Source organism: Condylura cristata, unplaced genomic scaffold (assembly GCF_000260355.1).
Source record: "Condylura cristata isolate star-nosed mole 26May11 unplaced genomic scaffold, ConCri1.0 scaffold00034, whole genome shotgun sequence".
NCBI classification, from domain to species: Eukaryota; Metazoa; Chordata; class Mammalia; order Eulipotyphla; family Talpidae; genus Condylura; species Condylura cristata.
This window is the reverse complement of record NW_004567135.1, coordinates 14,408,871-14,422,914: the sequence shown is the minus strand read 5'-3', so window position 1 is coordinate 14,422,914 and position 14,044 is coordinate 14,408,871. Positions and strand designations below refer to the sequence as shown.

The 14,044-nt window shown below is 38.0% G+C and overlaps 1 protein-coding gene across 1 annotated transcript in view; it reads left to right on the top strand.

The window, feature by feature from the left end:
• Positions 1-13,766, top strand: part of CD163 (CD163 molecule) — a 49,005-nt gene extending 35,239 nt beyond the window's left edge. Inside the window, exons 8-18 of the mRNA XM_012732332.1 lie at positions 4,825-5,139; positions 5,238-5,552; positions 5,918-6,010; positions 6,092-6,406; positions 7,494-7,814; positions 8,551-8,859; positions 9,326-9,361; positions 9,563-9,670; positions 10,832-10,927; positions 11,820-11,874; positions 13,577-13,766. Coding sequence (XP_012587786.1) covers positions 4,825-5,139; positions 5,238-5,552; positions 5,918-6,010; positions 6,092-6,406; positions 7,494-7,814; positions 8,551-8,859; positions 9,326-9,361; positions 9,563-9,670; positions 10,832-10,927; positions 11,820-11,842 — 1,931 coding nt within the window. The 3' untranslated portion in view covers positions 11,843-11,874; positions 13,577-13,766. The remainder of the gene's footprint in view (positions 1-4,824; positions 5,140-5,237; positions 5,553-5,917; positions 6,011-6,091; positions 6,407-7,493; positions 7,815-8,550; positions 8,860-9,325; positions 9,362-9,562; positions 9,671-10,831; positions 10,928-11,819; positions 11,875-13,576) is intronic.
• The last annotated feature ends 278 nt before the right edge of the window (positions 13,767-14,044 follow it).

Below are 14,044 nucleotides of genomic sequence, written 5' to 3'. Positions count from 1 at the left end.
TTGAAGAATGTCATTGAGATTTTTATGGGGATGGCATTAAATCTGTATATTGCTTTTGGCAGGATGGCCATTTTGTTACATTACTTTTAAAAAGAGATTTCTGGATTAGGCAACAATATATCTTCCGGTTTTAAACTTCAGTGGATGTTCTGGACTGAACCAAGTACCCATTGCTGTGGGGAGGACCCGTGTGTTGCTTTAAGGGTTGAGAAATCATTAACTGATTTCAGCCGCCCTTAAAGACAGCATAACAATTCTCTGTGAATTTAGTAGGCTTCTGTTCAATCTGCTTTAACCCAGTGCCATGTGAAAGCACAATCAGAGCGTATTTACATACTTCGGTCTGTAGTGTGGCCAGTTTCCTTCCTTTTCATTTATTGATCACTGCCTTAAGGTTATTTGAAATCCTGGATTTGCATGGAAAGGCAAGACTGAACTCTTAGCTTTGCTGGTGAGCTCATTGTCTTTATATGTGGATCATTGCTTTTATCCTGTGCATAGGTTACACTTTCCTCCCCTGCCACTTGGCCGGACAAGATACTTAGGGTTTTTTTTTTTAATCCTGAAACCTGCAAAGTATAGGAGGACTCTTAACTACATGTGGTAGCTGCAGGAAGAGCATGTCCTTTCAAAACTGATATTTTCCCTTCTTACTTCTGCTTATAGTCTCGCTCCCTCTTAGTCTGAGTTCACATCTGTTTTTGGACTGAAGTGCTGAAGGCAGCAGTGAGGATTCATGTTGTGTCAACATTCTCACATTTTTTCTGATTTTTATGCTTTTCCCAGAAAGTTCTCCAGCTTTTTAGCTTTAGTGAGTATATGACTTTATTGTCAAGGTGACATCTGCCAATATCTTACCATGAATAATGAGACTATTAACTTTTAAATTTATGATAACTGAATTGCTAGTATAGTCTGTCCATTGATTCCCATCAACTCTATCCAAAATAGAAGAGCTTTTTGCTTTGTTTTGTTTGTTTGTTTATTTATTTATAGTTTATTTTTACATATTTTTGTGCATTTTTCCATCTCAGTTGCAATCCCCTTGGGTTTCCCATCACCAAATCAACCATGTGCCATCACCATAGCCCAAAATGGAAGTTTTTTATAGAGTACTTTGCGTATGGTACAACATTATAATTTATTTAAGATTCCACTCATCTCTATATAATAAAAATCCCAAAGAGCATAATTTTGTCACTTAAGATGTCAAAACTATACTTTTGTTTGCTATGTGCCATGTGTGTTCTTTGTAAATTCTTGTTATAGGTCTGTTGTTTCTAGAAACTTCTCTATTTGGGGCTTTGGGTTTAGTTGGTTCCTTGTTTTACTAGAACTAGAGTTTGCAGTTTTGTTTAGTTTCTTGATATATTTTAAAGATTTAGGGAAATATAATCATTGTTTCTGCCAACTTCAAACTTTAAGTTTCATAATCTCTTGAAATTCCAAGAATTTTATAGTGACTAAGATTTTTTGTCTGAAAGGACCCAGAAACACAAAATAAAGCAGAAAGACTAGAAAGATAAATACTTTATTTATATCTGATGAGCAGTTTACACAAACCATCCAGAAAGAGATCTAAGAAATTTTGTTCATAAAACGACTTTGAATTTCAGACATTTGGTGTCATACTGTGTACATGCTGCAGGGGACATCAAAATTCAATAAACAGTTTTTTGAGCTGTGTTGTATCTTACTAAGACTTGAGAAATAATTTTGAGGTTAAAATGGTCTATACTGCAGAGTCTGAGAGTAAAAATTATGAAAATGTATTAATGCTTTTTAGAATCCTGATATACAGTTTATCTATTATGAAACTAATTCCTTATTGATTTATTTCTTTTTGCTGGTTTTCATTTCTAGAGAAAGAAATGAATGCAGGCATACTTCCATAGGGGTGGGGGGAGGTTTAACTCATTGATCAAAGGAACACCTTCATTTGTTAGTTTTGTATTTAACATATGTCTAATTTTGGGCTCGCCCTTATTTGAGTATGTACATCTTTTACTAAACTGGTTGTTCTTGGAGAAAAGAGTGCTTATTGAGAAGTTGAGGAGACTTGAGAAGAAGTAACTTTTCCCCATGTACATGAGGTTGGGAAATACATTATAAATAGAAAAGTTTAAAGTGATAGGTTTTAGGTTTTTTTGTTTTTTTTTTTTAAAGATTTATTTATTTGTGCTCACAGAACTGGGGTACAGGCCAGAGGGTGAGAGGATTCACCAGAGACAGAGTGGGAGTAGAACAGGCAGATAGACGAAGTACACTGCTGAGGGGAACAGCGGGCAAGTCAGAAGAGGTCTGTCAAGCCATGTGGATCAGCCCCCCAGCGGATGATCCAACTTCTGCTGCAGTGGCTTTGGAGAGCTTCATAATGTGGTGCTTTTACCTGTTGTGCCACCAGAGAGAGCCCAGGTTTTAGGTTTTTAAGGTAACATCAATGGAGTTTTTTTTTTAATAACATAATAGTTTATTTTTATATCATTTTGTACATTTTTCCATCTCAGTTGTAATCCCTGTGGGCTTCCCATCACCTAATCACCCACATGCCATCACCATAGTCCAGTGCACTCCCTCCCCCCACCGTTTTTGATCAGATTCCCTATTCCACCCCCATAAAATGTGTCTGGTATATAGTTGTTCATTATTATAATTATTTTCTCCCCTGGTCCTTCATACTCCTGCTATGAGTGAAACCATCTGACATTTTTCCTTTTCTTTCTGGTTTATTTCACTAAGCATGATCTTTTTCAGCTCCATCCATGTTGTTGCAAAAGGAATGTGTTTATTTACTTATTTATTTTTGGTTGCTGAGTAATATTTCATTGTGTATATATACCACATCTTTTTAATCCAGTCATCTACTTATGGGCATTTGAGCTGTTTCCATGTCTTTCCAATTGTAAATAAAGCAGCAATAACATGGGGGTGCAGGTATCTTTTTGAATCAGTGGGATTGCTGGGTCATATGGAAGTCAGTGGAGTATTTTTACAGTATGCTAACAAATTAGTGTTTATCATCCCTTCTTAGTTTTACTAGATGGATAATATTGGGGGAAATCCATCAAAGGTTTCTATGCTGCAATTTCTTCAAAAGAAAAATGATGTTAGGGCCCTCCCTGGTGGCGCAGCGGGATAAAGCACAGCACTAAGAAGCTTAAGCCACTTCCGCATGAGTTCGATTCCCGCTGGCCCCGGAGGCGATCCACATGGCGTGGCAGACCTCTCCTGACCCGCCCGCTGCTCCCCTCAGCAGTGTACTTCATTGATCTGCCTGTTCTGCTCCCCACTCTATCTCTGGTGAAGTCTCTCACCCTCCACATCTCTGGCCTGTACCCCAGTTTTGTATGAATAAATAAATCTTAAAAAGAAAAAGAAAAATGATGTTGACAAAAATATCTACCTCATAGAATTATAGGGCAAGTGATTAATAAATGTTGGAGACAATGGTTATGATTAGTATCATTAATATTGATACAATCTGTCTTCAATGATAGACTAAGCTCTGTGACAGACTTTTTAGCCCATACAAATGTCTAAAGCATTGTAGGTACTTAATAATGTTTGCTTAAAGTTTACATTATTGTATAAGTAGGATAGAAAAATTTAATTGTACTGAAGACAAATTATGAAAAATATTTGAAGTTCAATTATATATTTGTGGCCATGGCATGGACTTTTTGAAAAGAAGACTTTGAAATAAGAAAGCCACATGGGAAGCTGTCACAAAGGTCTACATGATATGTGAGGGCAAATTATATTAAGGCAGTAGGAAAACTGTAGAGAAGAAATACCCTGGAGGACTAACAGAAACTTGTGCTTTTCTACATGGACAGTGTACAATGCAGGTCAAGTTCTAGAATCTGGAATATACTATTACCTGTCTCCAAATCCCAACCTTTCAGTAATTTACTGTGTGACCTTAGTGAATGACTGTGCTCCTCTGTGCTCTGATTTCTTTGTAAAATTAGAATGTCAGGAGTTACTCACGGACATAATTGTAAGCATAAACTGCTATTTGTTAAATACTAGGTGCTCTCACATAATGTGCTCTACTATCATTATTATTACCACTAATTATGATGAGATAAAGAAGTGATTAAATTCCAGGTGATTCTAATTGATTCTGGAGATCATTGATTGAGCAAAGACTACAGTGGGCTTACCTATACAAAGTTTTGAACACCTGAAGTTCCAGATGTCCCCATAGCTTTGTTTATGAAGAGAAAGAGAAAGAAGTAGGTAAAAATGAACTTTTTGGTAGTTAGAGAAGATGCCCATTGAGAAGATGAGAAAATGGAAGTTAAAACATGGAGAATACATGAAATTTCTGATAAAACACTGCCAGGAAGAAAGGAGGAGGAAATATAGAAAGTGGAGTCTCATGTCCTCTGCTATCAAAGGGAAGAAGATATCTGGAATCTATTTTGAAAACAGAAGCTTATTGAAAACTTTACATAGAATAATTTGAAAAGATTACTCCAACTTCAGTGGGTAAAAGATGAGTACAGGGCTAAAAGACAGAGAGTGGCTTTTATCTGTTGTCTCAAATATTAGGAAGAATGTAAGAAAAACAGCAAAAGGAAAGAGTTTTGATGTCTCCAAGAGTGGTTGACCCAGGAGGCAAAGTTCCAATACTTTCTATGACGATTCAGTCCCAAGATTAATGCGGAGATAAAGACAGAAAATCCTGGCAGAATGAGTGTGGGAAATCCCTAACATCTTGCTCTTTCTTTGTCATACTTACTCTTTTCCTGACCCCAACACAGAGAAAAAAAAATACTTAAGAATATGTATCTCTTACTGAGATATTACTGTGTTCAGCCCACAGGGAACCCAGACTGGTAGGAGGAGATGTTCCCTGTTCTGGTCGTGTTGAAATTAAGCATGGTGACACGTGGGGCACCGTCTGTGATTCTGACTTCTCTTTGGAAGCTGCCAATGTGTTGTGCCAAGAATTACAGTGTGGCACAGCCATCTCTATCATGGGGAGAGCTCACTTTGGAGAAGGACAAGGACAGATCTGGGCTGAAGAATTCCAGTGTCAAGGGAATGAGTCCCATCTTGCTCTCTGCCCAGTAGCACCTCATCCTGATGGGATTTGCAGCCACAACAGAGACGTGGGAGTAGTCTGCTCAAGTGAGATCCAGAGAATACACTCACATTGTTTCTCTATTTTGAAAAGGGGATGATTGGGCAGTCCCAGACACTGTTTTTAAAATCCTGTCTTTTTCTAGGATACACAGAAATCCGCTTGGTAAATGGCAAGTCCTCATGTGAGGGAAGAGTGGAATTCAAGGTGTTCGGGACCTGGGGATCCCTTTGCAACTCTCATTGGGACATGGAAGATGCTCACATTTTGTGCCAGCAGCTTCAATGTGGAATTGCCCTTTCTACCCCCAAAGGATCACATTTTGGGAAAGGAAGTGGTCAGGTCTGGAGGCACATGTACCACTGCACTGGGAATGAGCAGCACATGGGAGATTGCCCCGTGACTGCTCTGGGTGCACCTCTATGTCCTACGGGGCAAGTGGCCTCTGTAATCTGCTCAGGTAAGAGGATAAAGAAGCCAGTGAGGAGTCTCTCAAATGATGGTGTATCCTAACAGCAGGTGTATTGACAGGGAAGAAAAGCAAAAATAATGGGAAGAATAATGAAAATAAGAAAAGCAATAATGAGGGGTTGTGAGAAATGTGCCAGAATATTATTCTTATTTGTCTTATTTGAAGTAAAGTAAGTGAAATTTCCATGGACTCTATAGTTAATAGTGCTCCCCATGGGTCAGCTGATTCATGTCCAGGTTGATCCTCTCTGTTGTGTGTTTGTCCACAGCTCATCAGTCTAACTCTTCATTTGACCCCTTTTCCCCACCCTAGTCTCCAGTATCATGTATGATTGAACAGTTTGGTGTTTGCAGGAAATCCTAGTCAGAGACTAGATCTCTGCAATTCATCATCTTCAAACCCAACAAGTTCCGCTGTGTCAGAGGAAAACACTGTTCCCTGTAGAGGTAAGAATTAGTGAGAAATCCATGAAAAGGGTCTCAGTCCTTAGAAATGCATCCTGTTAATACTTTCCTTTCCCTTACTAGAGAGTAGTCAACTCCGTCTGGTAAATGGAAGCAGTCGCTGTGCTGGAAGAATAGAGGTCTATCATGATGGCTCCTGGGGCACCGTGTGTGATGACAGCTGGGACCTGAGTGATGCCCACGTGGTGTGCAGACAGCTGGGCTGTGGGTTGGCCATTAATGCTACCGGCTCTGCCCACTTTGGGGAAGGAACAGGGCCCATCTGGCTGGATGAGATAAACTGTAATGGAAAAGAAACTCATATTTGGCAATGCCATTCACATGGCTGGGGACGGCACAATTGCAGACACAAGGAAGATGCAGGCATTATCTGTTCAGGTACATTCCACACAAAACCTCTCATCTCAATTACATTCAAAGTCTGAGGCGAGGCAAAGAGCTGTCCAGAATATTAATCTGAGAGCATTCCTTGAAAGAACATCTAGAGGGGACTATAGTGAAGCCAGGATTCCAGAAGGATAGGTATGATGACCAAGAGCTACCTCATGTGCAAGTGAGCATAAGATCAGAGAGAGAGAAAGACTCAGAAATAAACTTGTATGTCATGAAAGTGACCGCAGAAGTAGTAATGGGAATTTCTGGTACTGGATATTAGGTAGGAATTTGGTGCACTACTTATGATCACTGTATTGATGAAGGAATAGATTAAAAGGGAAAAGGAGAAATAATTCATGAAAATGTTATATTCTACAGAGAAAAAACAATTACCATGCCCAAGAATTTTTCATAATAGGCAAATGAGACTTACTGTAGGAACAAAAGTTGTAACAGGAGGAATACTTTAGAAACTAGTATGAATTAGAATAACATACTCAACTCTATAATATGAAAAGAAATAATATTGCTACTCAGTCACTTCAGCTAGTAAAAAATGTCACGTGCTGAAATGGGTTTAATACCACCTACATTTAATAACGTAAGTCTGGTGGAAGACATGTGGCAAAACTGGTGTCAGCAAAATGTTTTACTTTAGGCTAAAATACTATACTAACTTTGGTTTAAGTCTAAACTCTAAATTTTAACTATCAAGGAGAGTTGAGAAAAAGAATAAAAAGAGCAGAATAATACCCTAACGATACCCTAGCAATTTAGAGGGAAAAAAATAAACTATAAATAACGAAAAATTTATGAGCCTTTGATTGATATGTTGAAATCAAGTTAGACTCATTGGTGGTGCTAAAGAGGCCGCTGAGCATAAAGCCCATGACTAGCGAACCATGAGGTATTGATAGAACAAACACTATGCTGTACAAAAATCTGAATCACTCAGGAACTACTAAAAGAAACTTCTAGTAACTGACATATTGCAGCTATTTTAAAGACCTTCTGACATCAGAGTAAAGGGCGGGAGTCATTTAAATATTCAGAGAAGATGTGAAGCCACTAACTCTATATTTCACCCCAGAGTTCATGTCTTTGAGACTGACCAGTGAAACCAGCAAAGAGACTTGTGCTGGGCGTCTGGAAGTTTTTTACAATGGAGCCTGGGGCACTGTTGGCAAGAAGGGCATGTCTGAAAACACTGTGGATGTAGTATGCCAGCAGCTGGGCTGTGGGGACAAAGGAATCATTATCCCTGAATCTTCAGACAAGGCAGTATCCAGGTACATGTGGGTGGACAATGTCCAGTGCCCAAAAGGACCTCACATATTATGGCGGTGTTCTTCATCCCCATGGAAATGGAGACTGGCCAGCCCTTCAGAGGAGACCTGGATCACATGTAACAGTGAGTCTCCTTTGATCTATTGGCATTTTCATTCTGGAGCTCCATAATCATCTTCCAATCTGTTTAAGAGGAATGAGTAAACTTAGTTAATACCTGTTGTATTTGGAGGGTGTAATGGGTTTTATTTGATTTGTCCTATAAGCATCCCAGATCAGTGACCATTTTGCCAAAAACTATTATTTGTTGCATGGTTCTCTTGAAAGTTTTATTCAATTGCTTCCTCTTTGAATAAATTGAAAGCAGCAACCTTGATGCAGTATTTGACCATTGAATGGTCTAATGATTTACCTTGCCTTTCCCATTTGTCTTTTAAGCATTATCTTCTTATAATAATATGTGGGAAAAGGTAGCCATAAAAATCAACCCTGAAATATTTCCCATTCTGCAACTTCTTCCACATACTTTCTTTCTCCCTGTCAATCTCCTAAACTCTTTTCTGTTTGGGAGATCTTAGAATTTAGTACTATACAATATTAACTTTATTCATTTGACATTTCCTGAGTCACATTAATGCTCTATGTCCAGGATGAAATATACCCAGTTTACTGTATAATATTAAGAGAAATAACATTGCTGAAAGGACGTGTGCTTTCATAAAAGGTGGTTTTTGTTAAAATACTTATTTTTAAAAGCACATTAAATACTTAAATAGTTTTAAAAACAATCTTTTTCTCCTGTCATATCTTAGGAGCTTTTATCTTCTCAGAAATAACCTAGATGTCTCTGATTTTTTCAGACAAGATCAGACTCCAAGAAGGAAACACTACTTGTTCTGGACGTGTGGAAGTCTGGCACAGGGGTTCCTGGGGGACCATGTGTGACGACTCCTGGGATCTTGAAGATGCTCAGGTGGTGTGTCGGCAGCTGGGCTGTGGCCCTGCTTTGCAGGCACTCAAAGAGGCAGCTTTTGGTCAGGGAACAGGGCCCATCTGGCTCAATGGAGTGAAGTGCAAAGGGAGTGAAGCTTCCTTGTGGGATTGCCCTCCTGGAATCTGGGGGCACAGTGACTGTGGGCACAAGGAAGATGCTGCTGTGAGGTGCTCAGGTGAGTGTCAAGGACTCAGGGGAAGCCCAGACTCTTTTAAAAAATATTTATTCCATCATCCTTCATTTCTGTACCATGTATGATTTCCCTGTGAAATTTCCACCACCAATTCGCCTGTGCACCATCACCATAGTCCCTTAAAGCCCAAAATCTTTAACAGCAAAGAGAGGATGGAGAGTGAAGTGCATTATGCAAAGATTAGATGAATTTCATAGAGAGCTGATGGGAGAAAGAAACATGATGTTTCAATGTGAAGGAAAGGTCAAGGCATTTGTTGCATTTGCACATTGGCTTTCACCAAGGAAAAGTGTTAGGAATACTCAGGCAGAGGGAAGAGAAACTAGGGGGCTCTGGTTTTAGGTAGAAAGAAGTTCACTTGGTTGATAGACACTACAGGCTCAGGAAGTATAAATAATTGTTTTATATATTACTTCCAAAATTGAGTTTCCCCTTCCTTTTCTTACAGAAATTTCAACACCCATAAAGCCATCAGATGCCACAGGTATTCCAGGGGGTTATGAACTTTACAACCAATCATTTGCATTGTGTAGAAATCCCTTTTGACTTTGACTTTGGGTCAGAAGAAGCTCTGAGGACATGAAACTTACTTTGGCAAACTTGTGTGACCTAGACGAGGGATCATAGCAAGGGACCTAGGTCTCTTTGTGAAAATGTTTCATCTCTCATATTTGCTTGTGTTTAGGACACTCATCCATTGTTGCATTTGGGGTCCTTGGGGTCCTCTTGGTGGCCTCTCTCATTGCAGCCCTCTGGTGGACACTGAAGCGAAGGCAGATACAGCGGCTGACAGGTGTGAGCCACATCTGGGTACTGCAAATATTTCTGTGGGATAAGAAGTCCTTGGGACAAAAACAGAACAACAACAAAAAAATCTCACTCATGTATCAAAGAAGCAGAAAGACAGTCCCTAGAAGGGGTTTAAGCAGTTTCTCAGAAAAGAGAGAACAAGATTTCAGAGGAGACAAGGGTGTTTGGTTGTATTGAGTATTCCTGCATTTTATCTACCTATTTCACTGGGACATAATATAATTGATAGTTTAGGATGATGGGTTTAGGATGAATCCTTTATTACTAAACATATATTTTTTTCTTACTATCTACTTACAACTGATCTTGCTGTTTGGTCAAGCTGTGAACATACAAATATGATCATCAAGTGTTTTTGGTCTTCATGGGATTCCAAATCAAGTGGAAGATATATATGTAACCAGTCTGCAGTGTATCATTGTACATTACTAGGAATAGTGACAGAAGAGTGTAATTAACTGAAGGAGGAAGGAGGTATCATAGGTCTTCTAGGAAGTTTTGAGACAGATTTTGAAACTAAAGTTCAAACTTTATCTGGGTAAGGAACATTCTGGGCAAAGAGAAAATAAGTAAAATAGAGGGAGGCTATATATATGCCGGGGGGTGGGGGTGTGAGGAATTAGGAATTGAAATCAAGGAAAGAAGCTACTGATAAGGCTGGAGCAATTATGAAGTTCTATATTCCATGCTCAGGGGATATATTAACTTTAAGAGGATTATGTAGAGTTGTGAAATAGTTAAGTGCCTTTTAAAAGTGCCTTTTATTTGGCAATACAGTGTATGAGGCATTGACATCATTGATAAGGATTGTTTCTTGAGAGAGTTGAGATGAAAAATGGAAAGGACTTTATAGTGAGAATGGAGGAAGGAGGATAGATTTTTAGAGACACTGTAAGAGACGCAACAATGAATTAGAGAAGATGCTGGCTGTCTCAGGTTATTATTTGATGTGTAGGGGAGATTTGGCCCCACTGTATGTATGTGTGTGATTATAAGGGAAGGCCAAGTAGTAGAATGGGATGAAAACAAGACAATAGCATGGATAAAGATTAGCTAATTTTGCATTGATGGGAAAAAACACACATAAGGGAGGGGAATTTTCCTTAGGATCTGCTGATCCCTAATCTGGAATCTCTATTGTCAGTTTCCTCAAGAGGCGAGAATTTTGTTCACCAAATTCAGTACCGGGAGATGAACTCTTCTTTGAAAGCAGATGACATGGACCTGCTGACTCCCTCAGGTCTGTGGGTTCTTTGAGGGTTTGTAGCCAGGTGGTTCCTCCCAGTAGCTATAATTGAAGCAGAAGCATTCTATTTTGCATAGGAATAGGAAGAAATCTGAAACATGTACTCAGACCCTTTCAATGTATGTAAGGAAGAACTAAAGATTCCTAAAGAGCACCAACATTGCCATACGGGAAGACACTGAGACCTATGATCACTAGACCCAGCTAAGAGACCTAGGACTGTTTTTCGCAGAAGCAGTCAAAACCATGCTGCAGAATATTTTGACTTTAAACACACTTATTAAAACAGAAATTAACTTTTCATCTCCCAGTTCCTTCTATCCCCACTTCCTGCACAGTCCTTTTTTAAGTTAATATTTATTACATTTTCCCTAAAGTCTAAAAGTTAAAATTTCTGCATTTGATTCCATTGGGAGTCACCCCACTTCACAAGACTGCCTCACCCCTAGTGCTTCTTTGTTCTCTGACATCAACTTAACACCAGTGCACCAACTCAGTCTCTGGGCCACATAACTCTGCTAGGTTGGGAGAAACATCCTAGTACTGCCTTACTCTATAAAGATTCTTCACCTTCTCAATCGTCCTTACCTGCCGAGAAGTACCTGTTTCACTCCTTCAGGCCAAGGAAGTTGGTATTTGCTGCAACTACATAGGAAGACATAATTAGGGTGCAGGAAAGACTATGTCCCTGAAATCGTATTTCTTTGCCTTCTTAATTGTGGACAGTGCTCTCAAATGTTCCAAGAGCTTCTAAGGCAATTGAAGGAAGTTCTGATGTATTTTCTAGTTATTATTTTCTCCCTTTCTAAATCTTAGGAGTTTAGATGGTTTTAGTATTGCTGAACTAATTTTTGTGTCTTAATCTTTTCTTATTTATGGATGAAAGGGGATAAGTCTGAGGTCCACTGAAAAAAGAGAATGGGAAGTTATAATCCTGTGCAGTAAGTGACATTTTATTCATCATTGCTCAAAATAAGTAAACTCCCTTTCCAAATTTAGAACTCCAGTGTGAGAAAAGAATATAGACACACATGTATTTCCACATGTATACACACATATGCACACATGTGAGTATATGTATATGCACATTTGAGTATATGTATAAATGCCTATGAATGAGTGTCCATACTCATTATATATAAAAGCTTTTGTAAATATGATTCTCTTAATTGCATATATATTCTAAGCAATGGCAATGGTACATCATGGAGTGAAGGAAAAACTAGGTAAGTAAATATGAATAAATACTTTAAAAGCTCTGTAGGAAAGAGATCAGACACAGCTCCAGCTGTCTGATGTGTACAGTGGTAAAGGTAATGAGAGAACTAAATACAGAAAGTTTGCCTAAGGAAGTTTAGGAAGATTAGGAAGATGTGATACTCATATTTTTAAAAATTTTTGGGAAGCTTATGAAAATTTAGAAATGATATAGCAAAAGTATGTTTTTCTGTAGAAATGTTTTTATATGACATGAGAAATACAGACTGAAACTAAGATAAAGCTGGAACTCTTAAAGGCATATAAATGTAGTTTATTTACATGCATGTGTACACATAGAACTTTTATAAATTGTAGAGAGCATGAAAAAAAATTAATATATGTCCACAAATTACATATATTACCTCAACTGTTAAGACAGCATCTAATGGATAACTATGAAGACTAATCAGAAACACCCCAAACATTATTTATGATAACAAGAGCTATCAAAGCTAAAAAAAGACAGCTTACACAAAATGAATTTGAAATGACAAATAGGTGTTTTTAAATGCTCACATTTGTCAGCATGTCTAAACAATCCAAATTATTGATAACAATAAGGTATCATTCTATGTAAGTCAGAACAACAAAAATTCAAAACAGAGCCAATATTTATTCTGGCAGGAATGCAAGAGAAAAACATAACTTGAAACATTGCAATTAGAAATGCTGCTTGTGATGGTCTTTGTAATAAGTGATCTGGAAACAGCTATTAAGTTCTTTTTAATGCTTTACAGCATTGTTTCCAGGAATATGTGTATTCCTTTGTTAGTAGTGGCAAAAACTGGAAACAAAGTGAGTCAAGGGGGTGAAGGGTGGGTGGAGAAATAATGGTGCAGCCTTTGGAAAAGGAAAAATCATCCACAAAAATGCAATAATAACATTTAAGTGCTCGTGTATTGAATGTAATTAAATATGTGTATATCTATAAAACTATACAGCATATATGTATAAAGAAACATTAAAATTCCAGCAGCATTGTAAACTGAGGCCTCTTCATTTATAGTCTCATGTATATTGGTACTATTCTGATGTAATAAGAATGGTTAAACTGCTTTTTTTCTTGAAGAGTAATCTCTGCTACACTGAAGTTTCAGAATCATGTGAGGTTCCTTCAAAATGGCATTTCTGGGTACCACTACAGGTCTATGGATTATAAATAATTTTCATGCATAATGAAGTATCAAAATCACTGACACTTGAGAAAAAATATGTTCTTTTTAGTGTTTGAGAGAGCCTATAATGTAGCATCTACTGCATTATAACATGTGTATATATATATATTTATATTTATCACATTATTACCCTTGTTACATTATCTTCTATGCATATGTATATGAAAAGGAAAGTAACTTTTTTTTTCTATTTATGGATTTGGTGCAGCCCCTAAGATAACTTGATGAAGAATTGGACTATCGAATGGAGACGAGCCCACCTCCTACACTCAAGATGACAGCCCCCTCCTTCATCCCCTTATATTCCAAAGACTGCTACTGAATTTATAAAAATGAAATGGTGAATGTGACTATTAAAAGCTGCATATAAGATTTTCAAGGGAATTAAATAAAATGGAATATTGCTGATTCAAGTTTTCTTGACTTCTTGTTCTTCATTTTATGAACTTCTAAATGTACTTTCTCTGTTAAGATTTCATAAACTTTGCCCTTGTTGGGCCCAATCAGTACCTCCTTGTTGACCTGGTGCAGTATAGCCAGGCTCATAGAGACTTCCTTCCATCCTCTTTGCAACATTTTGCCAACTGATTGGTCACACAATTATTTGAAATGAGTTCATTTGTGCATGGACAATGAGGGATAAACTGCATCAGGTCCACATCACAAACTGGACATT